The following is a 16,717-nucleotide window of genomic DNA, read 5'->3' on the forward strand; positions in this document are numbered from 1 at the left end:
ACATTGCGTGGACGAAGGTCGCAAAATTTGCTGAGTCCAATTTTTATGTGCTGATGCTTTTCCTTAAACAATTCGAAAGCTTCTTTTAGCGTATAATATAAATGACGTATCTGAATATTGTTTGCTTTTCCGTCAGATAATTTAATTCGAGTGACATCTTTTTTGTTTGGTGATATTTGGGAAACTTCATCTTCATTATAAAAGTTTACAACTGCTAAAACATCTCTTTCAGAAAGACCATTCAGCTGTGAACATGCTGGAGGTAGATCCGAATTATCTTACAAGCAGAGCTAATTGAAAGAATAGAAAGAATTTCAGATTGTTTCTCCTTTGAAGTTGGTAGTGGTTTTAAAACTTTTTTCAATGCTTTTCCTCTTTGTTAAACGTTTTTAAAAGATGAGCTTGGTCTTTGAGATTGATTTAAAAGTTTTCTTTTTAGAGCGCGACTTTTTAAAACTCTTAATATTGCTTTAGCAGCATAAACTGCCTTTTTATTTGGATCGGCTTTCAATTTTTCTCGATATCTCTTAGATCTTACACTGGAAATTTCTTTCTTTTTATCAGCATTCCGAGAAACATAATTAGCTTGGTATTCTGCATAACGTTTTTTTTTTACTTCTAATTTTGATTCCATTTCTTAAAAATTTACAACTTTATTAGAAAATGTTAACATAAATCTAATAGTTTACTAATATTTACTTATAGCCTTTCGCAATACTAAAATGCAAAAACTTATTCGAGTTCGAAAAATTCGAAAACCCACAACGAAATCCGAACATTTGGATCATATTTTGACTTCCTTATCGCGCTATTTTATAAAACGCTAATTATCCCGTTGATGGGTTCAGTGACGCAACAACTTTTAAACTATTACTATAAGTTAATATAATGCTTTTTGAACAATTTTTTTTTAGTAATGATGAAAAGTTTACATTAAAATATATAGTTTCTAAAAAAATCTCGCCTTAAAGCCTAATTTCATTGTGATAATTAAACTTTTTTAGCTTTTAGTTCAGTGACGCAACCTAATTTTTGCAGATCTGTATGTGACAAAAAAACACTTGAATTATTTTTAAAGAGTAAAAGTTTTTTTACTCAAGACATATATATAATCTCAAAGATTCTTTCTAAACAAAAATATGGATATGTTTTGTTTAAAATATTGCAAGAACTCGCCCTCAAATTTTACTCACTTTTTCGAATAATAAAAAGAAAAAACAGTTGCAAACATTCATCAAATTTATCTACTCGGTTCAAATATTTTCTACTCAAAATATATTTTAACAATAATTTTAAGGTGTTTAAACTACAATTAAAGAAAAAAAATCTTTTGAAAAAAGAAATTTTTAAACACGAAATTTATCTCTTCCATCGTGGAAATAGCCATATATATACAGTATTGGACAAAACATTTGGAACCAAATAATGCTAATTTAGTTTCTTTATATAAAAGTGCTGCATTTTTTCAATTTAGAGAAATAACTATGTAACTGTTTAGAGACAAAGTTCTTCAAGTTTTATTCATCACAAAGTTCATTATTTGTACACGAAAATTAATAAATTCATCAAAAATATTAAAAAAAGTTGATTTCCTTCTGGACAAAATAAGTGCAACTCGACAAAATGTTGACCAAGCCGTATTTCGCTATCAATATTTTGTGGAATCCTTTGTTTTCTATCACAGTCTTGCATCTTCGAGGCATAGATTCGATCAGGTGATCAATGAAACTTTGTGGAATCGCTGCCTAGGCCTTTTGGGTTTGTTCAAACAGTTGATCCTTATTACAAACACCTTCACGATTCATTCTGCGGTTGACGATCTCCCACAGGTTCTCGATAGGGTTGAGATCCAGAGATTGAGGCGGCCAATCCATCACCGGTAGGTGGTTGTCTTGAAACCACTGCTTGACTACTTTTGCAGTGTGTTTCGGATCGTTATCTTGCTGAAAAACCCATTTTATTGGCATATTCCATTCAGCATGAGGTAACATAACATCTTTCAGGATATTTTTATACATGAAACGGTCCATTATTCCATCGTTTCGATGTATTGGACCTAGACCGTTAGCAGAAAAACACCCCCAGACCATTACATTGCCTCCACCATGCTTCACGGTCTTATGGCAGTAACGTAAATCGAGGCGTTTTCCGGCCGGTCGACATACACGGCAAATGCCATCGCTCCCAATGATGTTGAACTTCGATTCATCACTGAACAGGACAGTTCGCCATTTCTGCACATTCCAGTCAATATGAGTAGGGACTTCAGTCACGTGACTTTTTCCGTGTCGCAAGTTCATCATATAAATAAACGCGATTTTTTCGGCAACTCTTTCGGCTAGCTATCTAATTTCAAACCAAATTGCCCGTTGTATACCTTTAGCAAATGTTAAATAAAAATGTTGTTTTGTGAAGTTCATTCTTTGAAGTTCCTTAAAAAAGATGCCAGAAAATTTTTCAAGTCGTTTTCTTCATAGTTATGTTAATTTACACATTTTGACAAGTAAATATGCTGACTTACATTGCTTTTTTTGGCATTCTAGCACCTCAAAAAAGAATACTAAGCTTATTATACAATAGTATTTGATATTAGTTTTTATAACCATTTGCTTTTTATATCTGGACTTATCAATTTAAAAAATACACTTTCCATCAGTTTTTCGATCTTTTCCTAGACGCCATTATGGTATTCCGTTTAACCTATATAGTTAGTTATCTACATGGATATTTAGTAAGCGCCTATTTATGTGACTTTGATATATAATTAGTTTTTTATATCTAGCTGTTTGAAATACAGAATAGAGATCTGTATTTCTGGTATCAAAATTTAGAAGACAAAAGCTTAGCCAATGTGTGCACAGTTTTTAGACAACACTTTTTTTCCAGTTTCCAAATTGCTAAAAATGACCTTACTTTGTTTTCGAAAATAAAAAGAGTGATTCAAAAAGTTAGGTTGCTCACTAAAAAAAAGAAAGAAGAATTTTTGCTTTTAAATTTTATACCATCATTATGTGAAACAAATGTTCAACCATTTTTACAATCAACGTCATCTGAAAAAGAAAAAAATCTTGTGAAAGACCTACATCTCAAAATCAAAAATAAAACTCTAAAGCGCAAAGTTGAAGAAATCGACAGTTTTAAAAAAGTTTCTGAAAACTACTGTAACCAGTTGAATGGTCTTGAAAGTGAAAGAAAACAACTTAAATTAGCTGTAAAAACCAGAAATGGAGAGAAATTAGAATTTGTAAGACAAGCCATGCAGTGTAAAGCACTATATACAGCAACAAACAAAAGCCTGTTGAGTCTAGGAAAAAAGTTTACCACATTGAAACTAAAGAATAAAACAAACAAAATTCGAAATTTAAACAAGAAGATTGTTTATCGAGATATAAAGTTGAAAAAACAAGAAAAAGAAATTGATGCATTAAAAGCACAATTTGAAAAACAATCTCAAACTTTAAATATGGAATTCAATAACCTTAATCAAATGCTAGAAAATAGTAATGCAAAAATTGAAATGTTGAGTCAAGAAAAAAGAAATCTCAAAAAGAAATTAAGTCGTATAAAAAATAATTTAAGTAAAACAAAGGAAACAATTTCCTTCTCGTCAATTGAAAATCTCACTTTTTTAAAGTCGGAAGTTAAAGAACTTAGTGCAAAAGTTGATTCATTAAACAAAGAAAATATTTATTTAAATGGTCTTTTAGAATTGTTGGAAGATGAGGAAATTGTAACATTTGAAAGAGGACGTTATTCGAATGATATTCGAGAAGTTATCATGGAGCTGTTATCATTAAATGTCAGTATGAACAAGGTCAATGATGTTATTAAAATTGTTTTAAAGAAACTTGCAAAAAAAGGAATTACAAAACTTCCCTCATTAGGTACAAGATCTAGATTTATGTCAGAAGCTTTAATTCTTGCACAACTTCAAGTATCAGAAGAAATGTTACATAATATTGAAAAAGACACAGGAAACTGTTTACATGGAGATGGAACAACCAAATATTACAGACATTATCAAAACTTTCAGTTGACTACCAAAAGCGGTAGAATGCTATCATTTGGACTATCAGAAATGGCCTCTGGGGATGCTGCATCAATTTTGAGTTCTTTAACAGAAATGTTATATGATATTTGTGATATTCTAGATACAAAGGACAGGGAAAAAAACTTTGCAAAGTTAATTTGTTCATTCAAAACAACTATGTCAGATTTAGGTTCTGTCAATCCACTGTTTTACAGTAAGTTCAAAGAAATGAGGGAGCTATTGTTACCAAAAGTTATAGAACATTGGGATAGTTTAACAATTGAACAGAAAAATGAATTTAAGGATATGTCAAACTTTTTTTGCAAGTTACATCTTTTAACAAACTTTGCAACTGAGACAGATAAAGTACTGGATTCATTTGAAAAAATTGCTCTGAGTGATGCTCATGAAAACACTTTTGCATTTAAAACTTTTGAATCTGGGGTTGCAAGACTGATACGCACTGCATGTAAAGCATTCCACAAACGAGGTAGTGATGAAGCTGGTGTGGCAGGATATTTCAATTCTTTTCTCATTGGAAAAGGTGAAGACAAGTGTATGTTTGCTCCTTTTATAGGCAATAGATTTAACATTTTGTTTTATAATGGGGCTGCACTGTATTATCATTCTAAATCTATTAAATAATTTTTGTGTCAATGGCCAAATCCTAATAATCTACTGAAGGCAGTTAAGGAAGATATATCAAATATATTATTTTTAGCTGAATCTCGTGCACTAGGTATTTTTGATAAGCTTATTACTGGTCCTCTTTGGAGACTTATTGAAGAAAAGAAAAACATTCTTAGCATGAATAAGTATTTATTTCGTTTAAAAATGAAATTGTCAGATCTTTGCAAAGATGCTTCTCCAATGCTCAATGCAACACCTGTATTTGACCCAAGAGATGTTAAAATACATAAAGATAAACTTTATGAAAAACTATTTGAGGATACTGGCAATATAGAATTTGATGTCTTGGTGCAACAGTCATTAGAAATAATTTCCCATGCATTTCTAATAATACTTGAAAGAAAAGCAATTGATCAGCTCCCAGGCGGTAAATATTGGAACTCAGATGATCAAATTCAAAAGGCTGCTGAAAAGGTACCAACGACTAACAAATCTTCAGAAAGTGATTTTGCAATTCTGGATCTACTTATTCGAACTAAACCAAATGCCAAAGTTCGAACAATTCAAGCATATACTATGTGGTACCGAAACAAAACCTTAGCATGGCTGGATGCAAAATCAGAAGAGCATTACATTTTAATTGAAACAGCTTCTCATAGTGTTGAAAAAATGAAATTAAAGTATAAAGAGCGACAAGTAGAGTTAATTTCAAAGAAAATGTCAATGTTGAGAATAAAACAGCAACTCAAAGTAGATGCAGAAAAGAAAGCATCACTAAAAAAAGCAAATATAGTAAATGTGCTTATTCAATTGAAATCACAAGTTTGGCTAACAGTGGAAGAAGCAGAAGATAAATCTTCAAAAATTGATAATAATACTTTAAGGGAGCAAGTTATTAGAAGTCAATTAGATTTTTATCATTATGTAATGGGGGCAAAATGTTCATTGAAGCTGTTTTTTAAAACTAAAGTTTCTGGAAATAAACGTATTGATTTAAATTCAAGTGAGCTGATGGAGAACTTGGTAACTATCATTTGTACATGCAACTTGCCTCCACCAGAACAAAGGAGCAATACACTAAAAGAAAAAAGCCAACACAATGACTTGATTAAGAAACAAAAAGAAGAGTTGTTTAGAAAGTTAAAGGATTCTAGAATGTCACATCTTGCAAGACAAAAAAAGGTTCAGTTTTTACCGACTTTATTAGATGATCCAGGTAGTTTAGTTGGGCGAGTTGTTCTTCATAAAATAAAAGAAGTTGATGAAGAAGAGTATTTTTGGTACAAAGCAGATGTTGTTAGAATAGCGGAAGTCGGAAAAAAAATCAAGCAAACATTATATGATGTTATTTATGAATCAGAAGCTGGAAGTATTTACACATTTCCACTGTTATCTGACTTTGATAAAGGAGATATGATCTTGTTATAAAAGGTATAATCACTGATATTTTTTTTTCAGTATTTATTAGTTTAAAATCTTGTAATTGTTATTTCAGATCCTACTATTTAAATGTAAACAAAGATAAATCTATTATATATTTTTAATGATAATCGAATTTATTGTTAACATTTTACTTTTAGGAGCATATGAACACTATGAAATGCTTTAAAGCTTGGAAAAGCTCTTGTTTTCAACTAAAGTTGTTTTTTATGGTTTCCACAGAGATTTTATTGCTTATGACCCACTTACATATTCCCTTCACTTTCATAAGTGTATATGAGTATGTTCACTCTAATAATAAAAAAATAATAGAAAAAACTCTTGTTTTTTACGGCTTTCACAGAAATTGTATTTTGTTTGACCCAATTGCCCCAAATGGGGAAACGAGCCCTAGGATTCTTACATATTTTTAGAATTTTCATAAATTTTTATGAATTTGTTCACTCTTATAGGATGAAAAGATATTATTTTTAAACAAAAGTTAATTTTTATACTTTTTAATTAGAAATTGTTACTTTTGACCCAAATTGGGAATTGCCCCAAATGGGGAAAACAAGCCCTTGGATTCTTAGATATTTTTAGGATTTTCATAAATTTATGAATTTGTTCACTCTTATAGTTTGAAAAGGCTCTTGTTTTTTAATAGGGATGGCACTTTTACTTACTTTTTTTTTACTTACTCAAGTAAGTAAGCCTTTATGAAAAAGTAAATTGCGTATATAATTGCAAGCGTTCAAAAAAAACTTATATTTACTTTTAAAAGTAATTTACTTTTCTAAAACAATTTTTATTTTGTAAAGAAAGGTGAATTTACTTTCAAATGTAAGTTATATGTAAGTAGATTATATAAAAAAGTAATTTACATTTACATTTAAAATTGAGTTACATGGAAAAGTAATTTACTTTTAAATTTAAAAGTTAATTACTTTTTTAAAACTGCATTACATAATATAATTTTACCTCGAAATGTAACTTACTTTTACATTTAAAAAGAATTTATTTTTAGAAAAATTATATTACAGTAATTGTAAAAAAAAAAAAGCATTTTAAAATACATTATAAAAAAGCTACATGCAATCAAATGTAAATAAAATTTACTTATATAATTAGTTTTCCTAAGTAGACATGTGTTATTTTATAACTAAAATGAAATGGCTATTAAAAGTAAATTACATAAAATTACTTTTGATTACTTAAGTTTACATTTTAAATAACTTTTAGTTACAATTAAAAATAATCTATACTTAAAAAGTAAGTAAATTTACTTTTGGTCAACATTTTTCTCTGAAAGGATATTGTATGAGAGAGTGAAATGCAGTGAAACAAAACTTGCAGTAAAGCATAGTTAATTTAATATGGGGCAACAATTGGTCTGAACGGATTTAGACTTTTTTTTCCCTGTGCACCTTTAAAATATCAATAACCGACTCCGATCCATGATTATATTGGCAATTAAAACCATTCCTAGCGCCGGAACAATTTCGCATTTGCTTTGAAACCATTGCTAGACCCTGGTTAAAAAAAAAGTTTAATTCCTGGCCAACATGGAAATATTTTACTAGTCTTAGGCCGGAACAGTTATCTTTTTGAAAATTTTCAATGACGGAACGTATGGAATTCAGACGGTATCAAGAAAAATATCCTCCTGAAAAAACCTCCCAGGAAAAATGCCGAAATAGTTTTTTTTTAAATACTTAGATACGCTTTACTGTCATTTTATCTTTGTATCAGCTTTTTTCCTGATACCGCTTTTAATGTGTAAATTTTTAAATTTGTTTGTTGCTTTTTTATTTTTGTTTTATCGACAAATTTTTTTGGAATTTGTGCAGCGGAGTGTACATATACATCGACTGATTGTTAGGGAGAACATGCACGAAATAGTACACACAACAACTGACGGTTAGGAATTGGGGGAGGCAATCTTTTAATTTAAACAAAAGTTTGATTTTTTTTTTATTTTTTTTTTATTTTTGGGAGAGGGGGGATTTTTTCCAGGGGATTTTTTGTTTTGAAAATTTTTTGTTTTGAAAATTATCTAAAAAACTTTTATTTGGAACGCAAGACTTTATCAACATACATCGCCAGAAATGTTTGTCTTTATCTGAAACAAACACGCCAACTGTTGAAGCAAGACGTCTATCTGGTGACAATATTACATATTCAGGTATGTTTGTAAATTTTATTTAAATATTAAGATGAACTTGTGAATGAAAACAGAAAGGTCAAAGAAATTAAATGACCCAGAATAATTACTTGCTTTACAGTCATGTATTTGTATCAGTCTTTAACTTGCGTTGATACTTGAAATATATTTTTATAAACTATTGCTTGTGCTGTAGGTTCGAACTCTGATACCGACGATGATCAAGTTATAAAATCAGTCCGTAAAATAAAAACATTGCCTATTAAGACCCTATTTTCATTTGTTGCCAACACAAATAAGTATGTTTGTTTGATGTGCCCGGAGAATGGAAACCTTGTGTGTGGGCCTGAACCAAATCTGCGAAAACATATTTACCATGTTCATAAAAAATCTGAGTACCTTTACGATTCTCAAAAAAAATTACTCGTTCAAGATAAATTAGTTGGGATGCAGAACAAAGATGAAATAGATGAAGCCGTAATAAATTGCATTATTCAAGATGGCCGTCCTTTTAACGATTTTCATAAACCTGGTATGCAACGTCTTCTAAACATTCTTGCCCCACTTTACAAACCGTCTCATCGAAAGACAATAGCAAAGCGATTGAGAAAGCAATACTATCAATACAAGAACAATCTTAGAGCTAAACTTAAGTCAGTTACCCATATTGCTCTAGCAACCGATTTGTGGAAAAATAGGGTTGGATCCTATTGGCTTTGCATAACAGCGCATTATTTAACAAAGAAATTTAAATACAAATCAAATATAGTTTGCTTTCGTAGATTTTACGGAAGACAATTAAGTAGTAGACTTACAGCATTCGTGCAAAAAGAAATTACTAAACTTGAAATTGATACTAAAGTTATTTCAATAACAACAGACAACGCTGAAGACATTAAAAAGGCGATGGGATCTATAGCTTTACGGCTTTCATGCGTTTGTCATAACTTAAATCTCGTTTTAAATCATGGAATAAAGCTGTGGGCCAAACCATCACAGAGCTTATTTGATGGCACATCAGATATCGAAGAGGATCTTATTTATTACAATAACTACAATCAAAGCGACATCGAGTCTAATCAAAATAAATCGTCTGACGAACAGCTTGAAATGTACGATGTAAACAATCAAGTAGAAAATGCGTGTACTTTTGAAACGGAAAACGTGAGCTCGGATGATGATAAAAGTAGCGAGGAGGAAGAAGCATCTACAAATGAAACTGTTAATCAGTTATTTAACTTTTCATCCATCATTTTATTTAGGTTAAGAAAAACTTTAGCTCTTGTTGAAAGGTCTTCAATATTGCAATCATTTGTTTTTGATGAGGTTAAGAAAGAGGGGCTAAAAATAAATAACTTATCGTCAGATTTTCATGTACGTTGGAACTCAACTTTTTTAATGATTAGTAAGATAATTAAAGCTAAAAATGTTTATAATAAAATTACTATAGATCCTGGTACTATCAATGGGTTAACAGAAAAACAAGTTAGTAAACTCAAGAAACTAAATCTGTTATCAGAAGATTGGAAGTTCCTAGAAATTTTGCACTATAATCTTGCGCCATTCTTTGAAGCAACTAAACTTCTCTCTACTAGAAATTTTCCAACACTTTCGTCGGCCAAATTTGTCCAAAATACGTTAATGAACTTTCTTGAAAATGAATCTTCAGCTAAATGTTTACTTTCGCAATCGTCTTCTTTGGTCGAGAAAGAAAACATGTTACGAAGCAGTCTTCTCAAGTTTATGAAGGTATGCTTTATTGAAAAGATATCTCCAAAACAAAAGTTACAAACTTTACTGGCATGTTTCTTTGATCCGAGAACTAACGAGTGTCTTACAGAAAAAGAATATCAGGAAGCAGAAAGTAAACTGTTGAAAACATTTTCGAATACAATGCTCCGACAATATCCTCGAAGGTCAACGTTTGTAAACACTTGTTTGCAAAATGACCAAAATCAGCTGAGAAGTGGTTAGTTATAAAATATTATTTGTTTTTAAACTTAAATATATTTAAACTTATGTAAATAATTGTTTAAAGTACTTTTGTAAAAAGATTTGAATATTGACAAATATTATTACTCATTTTCATTTTTAGAAGAGACAGATTCAGATGTTCGATTCGAACTTCAAGATTCACCTGAACAGTCTGTGAACCATAAAAATGGATTCGCTAAACTTGCAACATTGTGCGGTGTCAATCTATGCATAGAAAAAACACAATCAAAACGAAATATCAAAAAAGAGTTGTCTTTTTTCAATTACGCTTTAAAGCAAAAAAATTGGAAATTTGATGAATTTTGGTACAAATATGAAAAAGATATTCCAATGTTAGCCTCTAAAGCAAGAGTGGTTTGTACTTCGCCTGCTAGCTCGGTAGGGCCAGAATCCTCATTCAGTGTTGCTAACTTTATTCATCGAAAAGAAAGATGTAACATGAGCTCAAGAAACTTACGTTACTCAATGCTCCTTAAAGAGAAGATATGATTAAACTTACTTTAAAATTTGATATTTAATGTAACTCAGAATGGAAGTAATTCACTTATATAGTTTGTATTTTATATTTTTCATAATTTTCATATTTCACTTATGTAATTTGTATTTTATATTTTGATATTATGATGATCTGGAAGAAATTTTATACATTTTATTATGAAATATGTCTTTTAAAAATGCCAATGCGGGGTTCGGCGATTTGACAAACCAAAAAAATTGTGCGATTACTTTAACACATTATAGCGTTTGTTTTAACTATCAGTTGTTTTTTTTTTTGTTTTTTTTTAATATATTATTTATGTAGTTCCTAAATATTTTAGCATTTGCAAACAGGGCCGTGGCTAGGCTCTCCCACTCCCCAGCGATTTATGGGGCTGTTTTTTTATTAAAAGGAGCATTTTTTTTTAAAGTTGTATCTAATAAGGGATATTTTTTGAAGATTTATTTGGCTATAATACTACGGGTTTATAAAATATGTTTCAAATGGGACTTAGCGATATGGTTAATTGCTGCCTTTTTCTTGCTTCAGCGATTGATTTCGTTTATATAATTGTACATTTTATTATATTCTTAAACAAAAGCAATCAAATCTTATTTGACTTTTAATTTGCTTTAAAAGTGTCAAAATTTTAGTTGTAATTTGTTTTAAATCACTGACTAGTTTTTTGTTTTTGATTCAGACTTTTCATACAGTTAGACTAAATTGGTCTGCATTTTACAATAATTTTCTAAATTTCGAATTAATATTCAGCGTGGTTCTTGTTAATAGCGTTAAAGTGGTTGTTGTTATTCAGTGTGGTAGATAACAACAACCACGATGACCAAAATGAAAATTATTTGGGTGCATAATCCTTTACTAGAAAGTCTATCGGCCTCCGATGTCCCTGACGGAAATCGTTTTTAATCAAATAGTTTATACTTGATTTATAATTTTTGCAAAACTTTTGGAAAGGTCCATGTCCCACACTAAAAATATTTGATAATGCGTTAAACGAATTATAAAATATGTTTAGGGACGTTAGAGATGATTAACGGCTTTAATTGAATTTTTTCAATAACTAAAGTTTTCACAAAGACGGAATATTTTATTTCCTAAATAGAATATATTTTTTGCGACAGAATTGCTTACTGTCATTATGAGGTTTTCTCTCTCCGCATAAAAATACACTTTTTGAAAAAATGTATTTTGCACTAATTAATCTTTAAATTGCTTAATAATGTAAAAACAAACGTTAAACTTTCTTCCTTTTTTTCTGGCGACAGGAAGTGAAAATTTGCGCCCACCCCCACCCACCCTCTTCCCTTTGGCGGCCGACGCCAGTTAAGAAGTGGAAACCACTGAAGGCAACCTTTTCATCTTTTTGCATACAAAATAACTTCTGACGGCAACCGCCAGCGGTTTTCACCTTTTGGTTGGCGCCAGCCTCCAAAAAAAATTTCCAGCAGTGGCCGCCAATCGGAAGGCGAAAGCTACTGTAAGCAGAGGCAAAAACATTCTGCCCGCAAAAATATTTTGGGAGGCGGACGGCAATTCTTTGCACCTCCAAAAAGAGTTCGTGTTTCGGCATAATCTTACTTTGCCGCCGGAAGGGATTATTAACGCTGATGCGTTATATCACCATAAAAAATAATGTTTAATCAAAAAGCGCAATATAAAGGAAGTTTTCGAAAAAGTGCGCTCTGTCGGAAAAGTGACGTAGTCAAGGAATGGCATGGATAGGAAGCAACCCACCATGTTTATTAAACTTGCCCCCAATTTACAAAACCCCTCCACAAAAATGGTCCTCATACACGCAGAATAATTCCTAACATTATAACCCAGAAGTACCCAGAAGCAGGCAATTCTCCTTAAAACGCTGTTTTTCTTACCAATCAGTATGTTAAAACAACATAAAATGACTTGGTTACTTGATAAAAGTAAATAAAATAACTTACTTTTTTTTTACTTACTAAGTAAAGTATAGTATTTCAATGATAAAAATTTACATTTACTTGTAATGGTAACTAGTTTTTTTTTCAAATAGTTTTTGTGTAAGTTGCCTTTATTAATTTTTGTTACTTTTATGCTGTATTTTCTTACTTTTTAAAGTAAATACTTACTTTTAAAGTAAAACTTTTTCTCTTACTTTTAAAGTAAAACTTTTTTAAAATCTACGTAAAATCACTTTCAAAAATAATTTACTTTTACATGTAAAAAGTAAATTACATTTCGATACAAACTATTTGTATAAGTATAAATCTAAATTACTTTTTAAAGTAAATTACTTTCACACGGCTTACTTTTAAAAGTAATTTACAAAAAGTAAATAACTCTTTTATGTAAACTACTTTTACTTGTAATAAAAAAAATAACGCATTTTTAATAAGTTTTTAATAAGTTACGCATTTTTTAAATTAACTTTATGTAAGTCATTTTATACGTATATATAGGGATGGCAAAATCCCGGACATTCTCAATCCCGGGATTTCGGGATTGAGATATTTTTCCCCGGGAAATCCCGGGATTAATTAGGAGAAACATGTGAAGAACAAATTTTTAAGTACTCATTAAACACTGAAAATTAATTAATTTATTAATAATACAATTAAATTATGAATAAACTAATCATTTTTCATTTTTTAGTTAAGTAAAATAGTTCATTTACTAATTAACCTAAGTGATTTAAATTATAAAATAATGCTTTAAAAAGATAACACAATATAAGTAAAAATAATATAAATATAAATGAGTATACATGAAATATATTCATTTTTGAAAGTACCACCTTAAAAAAATTAAAGCGTCAATCATTTCGTCGTTTAATCGCGTTCGATTTTTTGAGCATAAAAACCCAGCCGCTGAGAATGCTCGTTCAGACTCCACACTTGTTGACCGTATAGATAGCATATAATCATATGCTTTTTGAAGGTGATTACCTCTTGTAGCACCACTTTCAAATAACAACATTTCTCTTTGAATTTTAGAAGTTATACTTTCTACCCTTATCGGTAGTGTTTGAGTTGCTGCCAGTCCTTTTTCCATAACTTCATTTAATTCTTCACTAACAGTTTTGATTTTATTTTCACACTCCTTGCTTGATAAAGCCTCGCTCAATTGAGCATCACTATCACTATTCACGTCTGCTGACGTGAATAGTGATAGTGATATTTGCCGAGCTTAGACGCTTTATCAGGTTTATTATAATTTTTTTATTTTGGGAACTTGTATTTGGTACAAAAACATCTGGAATTTTCGATGAAGTAACCTGGCCATTATGAAGATAATAAATTGTGCTGCTTAATGGTGTTCTCCTCTCTTTTATTCGGTGACTCAAAGCGGCATACAGTTGTTTTCCAATTTCGGATTGTTGTTGTTTTATTTTGGACAACATAAACTCTAATGCAATTTCAGCTGTAATTAAAGTTGCGTCTCGTCGACAAAGTGCCTCCACAGTTGCTTTAACGGGAGTCAAAAGTACCGCTAAATCTGAGACGGTTTGATATTCGTTTTCGTTCATCTTAATTGAATCATCAAAGTTGGAATCCAATTCTAAATCTAGAAATGCCTTTTTAACACAATATTTTAACTTGTCAAATCTTTCAAGCAACAAACTGCTCCATCGGGTTTTGCAATCCATGATTAAATGGATGACCTTTCCAAACTCAATTTTTACGTACTTTTGTAAATAATTTTCATTTTTTGTTGGAGACCTTTTAAACATTTTTACAATTTTCCTGACTTTGGTTATGATAGGTCCAATAATTTGATGTTTAATTGCAACCTCAGATGTTTCATTAATTAACAATGAATCGTTCGAATCTCGAGTACAATCTTCCTCTTCATAAACATGGTCACTTTTATAATTATCATCTTCATCTTCATCATTGTTGTTTTCTAAATTTTCAAAAACAGTGTTCTCATCATCTAAACTTTCATCAACTTCCGAGTGACTGGCATCTTTTTTGTAAAGAACTGATATAACTGCCAGTTGTAGAGCGTGGGCAAAGCATAATTGTTGATCAATTTTTAGAATTTTTCCAAGTTTCTTCATAACGCTTGCACCATCAGTTGTAATACCAATGATATCATCCTCAAGGTTTATTTTAAAGCTGTGGAGTCTTTCTTTTAGAAGTGAAACGCACTTTTCTGCCGGCATAGACCCTAAAATGCGAATCAAACCTAAGTTCCAATAGCTTTTCAACTCATGTACATTCACATTCATATATCTGCAGTTTCCAAAAGAAGTCCACTCATCAAGTGTTAAGGAAAATTTAGAACCTCTTGATATTTGATCAATTATTTCCTTTATAACTTGCTTTTTAATCTGCTCGTAGTAATCTAACACCATTTTTCTGATAGTATTACGTGATTTAGGGACATTTTTATATCCTCGTGCAACTAACCCGGCTCGTATATCAATGGAATTACAAATTGTACTAAATGATATACCATCTTTTGCTGCCATACGTGCCAACACTTCAGACAGATTTTCCTCTTTTTTCAATGTTGTTGAAAAAAAGTTCGAGATTTTCAGCTTTTTATTTTGAGGTTCTTCTTTTAAATCTTTCGAATTTGAAGCTCTCGTAGATAAACTTGGTGCTTGCGATTGCAATTTTACTTTAAGTTTATGTTTAGACAGTAAATGGGAATGTAGACCTTTTGTTGAACCACCAGCAATTTTCAATATTTTATTGCATGTACTAACTTTGCACATGGCTGTTTCATCTGTTCCTCTTAAAAAGTGTCTCCATATCAGATTTGTGCTATTGAATTCAGCGTAGTTCGTCATGATAATTACTTAAGTTCAATTTTTTTAAGTTCTAAAGTTCTTAACTTATTTCAACTTACAGTTCTTTATCAGATCAATAATTCTAACTGAATTTGTTACCGTGAAAATGATTATCACTTTGAATAACTGCAAAAAAAGCTTATTTATTTAAAAAACCTTCTGTATTTTGAAAACTTCATTAATTTAAACCATTGTTGAAAAATTTTTGAGAATCACGCATAGATTTCGTCGCATAAGAATTGTTGGGTTCTATCTAATTTTTGTTGTTGTGAGAATTTAACTTTCAATTTTTCTTAATTAATATGCTTTTATTCCTGTCATTTGTTATAATTTAAACTATGACTCTTTTTTTATTTATGTTTCATAATTAAACCGATAGTATTATTTATAAATATTTTAAATTTTTTGTTTTTTATTATTAGAAATTGTTGATTAAAACTTTTATAAATAAATTCTTATAATATAAAAAAAAGCAGATAGAACTCTTTAATTCTACGACAATTTGGAATTAAAATGAAGCCGATAATTCGAAATTAAATTAAATCATTGCAAAGAGAATACAGCTATGAAACAAATATTTTACCAAAGATTATATTTACTAGACACTTTATAATGTACAAATAAGTTAATAACTTAATCCCTATTTATTTTTCTTTTATTACATTCCCGAAATCCCGGGAAATTTTTGTGAAAAATCCCGGGATTACGGGATCAAAAATTTGCACGGAATCCCGGGATTTCGGGATCCCGGGATCCCGGGATTGCCATCCCTAGTAATATAATGTTATTTTTTAAAAAATGAATTACATTAAAATGTAAATATATTTCATAATTTAATCTAAGTTATGTAAAGTAATTTTTTTTTTTACATCAAAATAAGTAAAAGTGCCATCCCTATCTTTTAATTAAAGTTGATATTTATGTTTTTTACAGAGATTTAGTTGCTCTTGGCCCATTTACCCCAAATGGGGGAAACGAGCCCTGGGATTCCAATATAGTTTCTAGATTTTCATAAATTTACATGAATTAGTTGACTCTGACAATTAAAAAAGCTCTTTTTCCTTAACTAAAGTTAATTTTTATTACTTTTACGGTGATTTTATAGCTCTTGACCCATATGCCCCAAAAGGGAAAAACAACCCCTGCTCCAACTATATCACAAAAAGAATTTGTGTAATTGAATACATTGATTCCTTTAATTAAAAAAAAAAA

General features: G+C 30.3%; 2 protein-coding genes across 2 annotated transcripts; both read left to right on the forward strand.

Moving 5' to 3' along the window:
• Positions 1-2,722: 2,722 nt before the first annotated feature.
• LOC149892041 (uncharacterized) lies at positions 2,723-5,782 on the forward strand. Its single transcript, XM_090079723.1, has one exon. The coding sequence runs from the start codon at positions 3,257-3,259 to the stop codon at positions 4,673-4,675; it is 1,419 nt and encodes a 472-aa protein (XP_089935849.1). The 5' UTR covers positions 2,723-3,256; the 3' UTR covers positions 4,676-5,782.
• On the forward strand, positions 4,838-6,580 carry LOC149892042 (uncharacterized). The gene is made up of 2 exons (XM_090079721.1): positions 4,838-6,091; positions 6,241-6,580. The coding sequence occupies exon 1, from the start codon at positions 4,838-4,840 to the stop codon at positions 6,086-6,088; it is 1,251 nt and encodes a 416-aa protein (XP_089935847.1). The 3' UTR covers positions 6,089-6,091; positions 6,241-6,580.
• Positions 6,581-16,717: the final 10,137 nt, after the last annotated feature.

This window comes from Hydra viridissima, unplaced genomic scaffold, assembly GCF_058129835.1.
Source record: "Hydra viridissima isolate aposymbiotic clone 2 unplaced genomic scaffold, HvirCarnegie_v1 scaffold_2, whole genome shotgun sequence".
NCBI classification, from domain to species: Eukaryota; Metazoa; Cnidaria; class Hydrozoa; order Anthoathecata; family Hydridae; genus Hydra; species Hydra viridissima.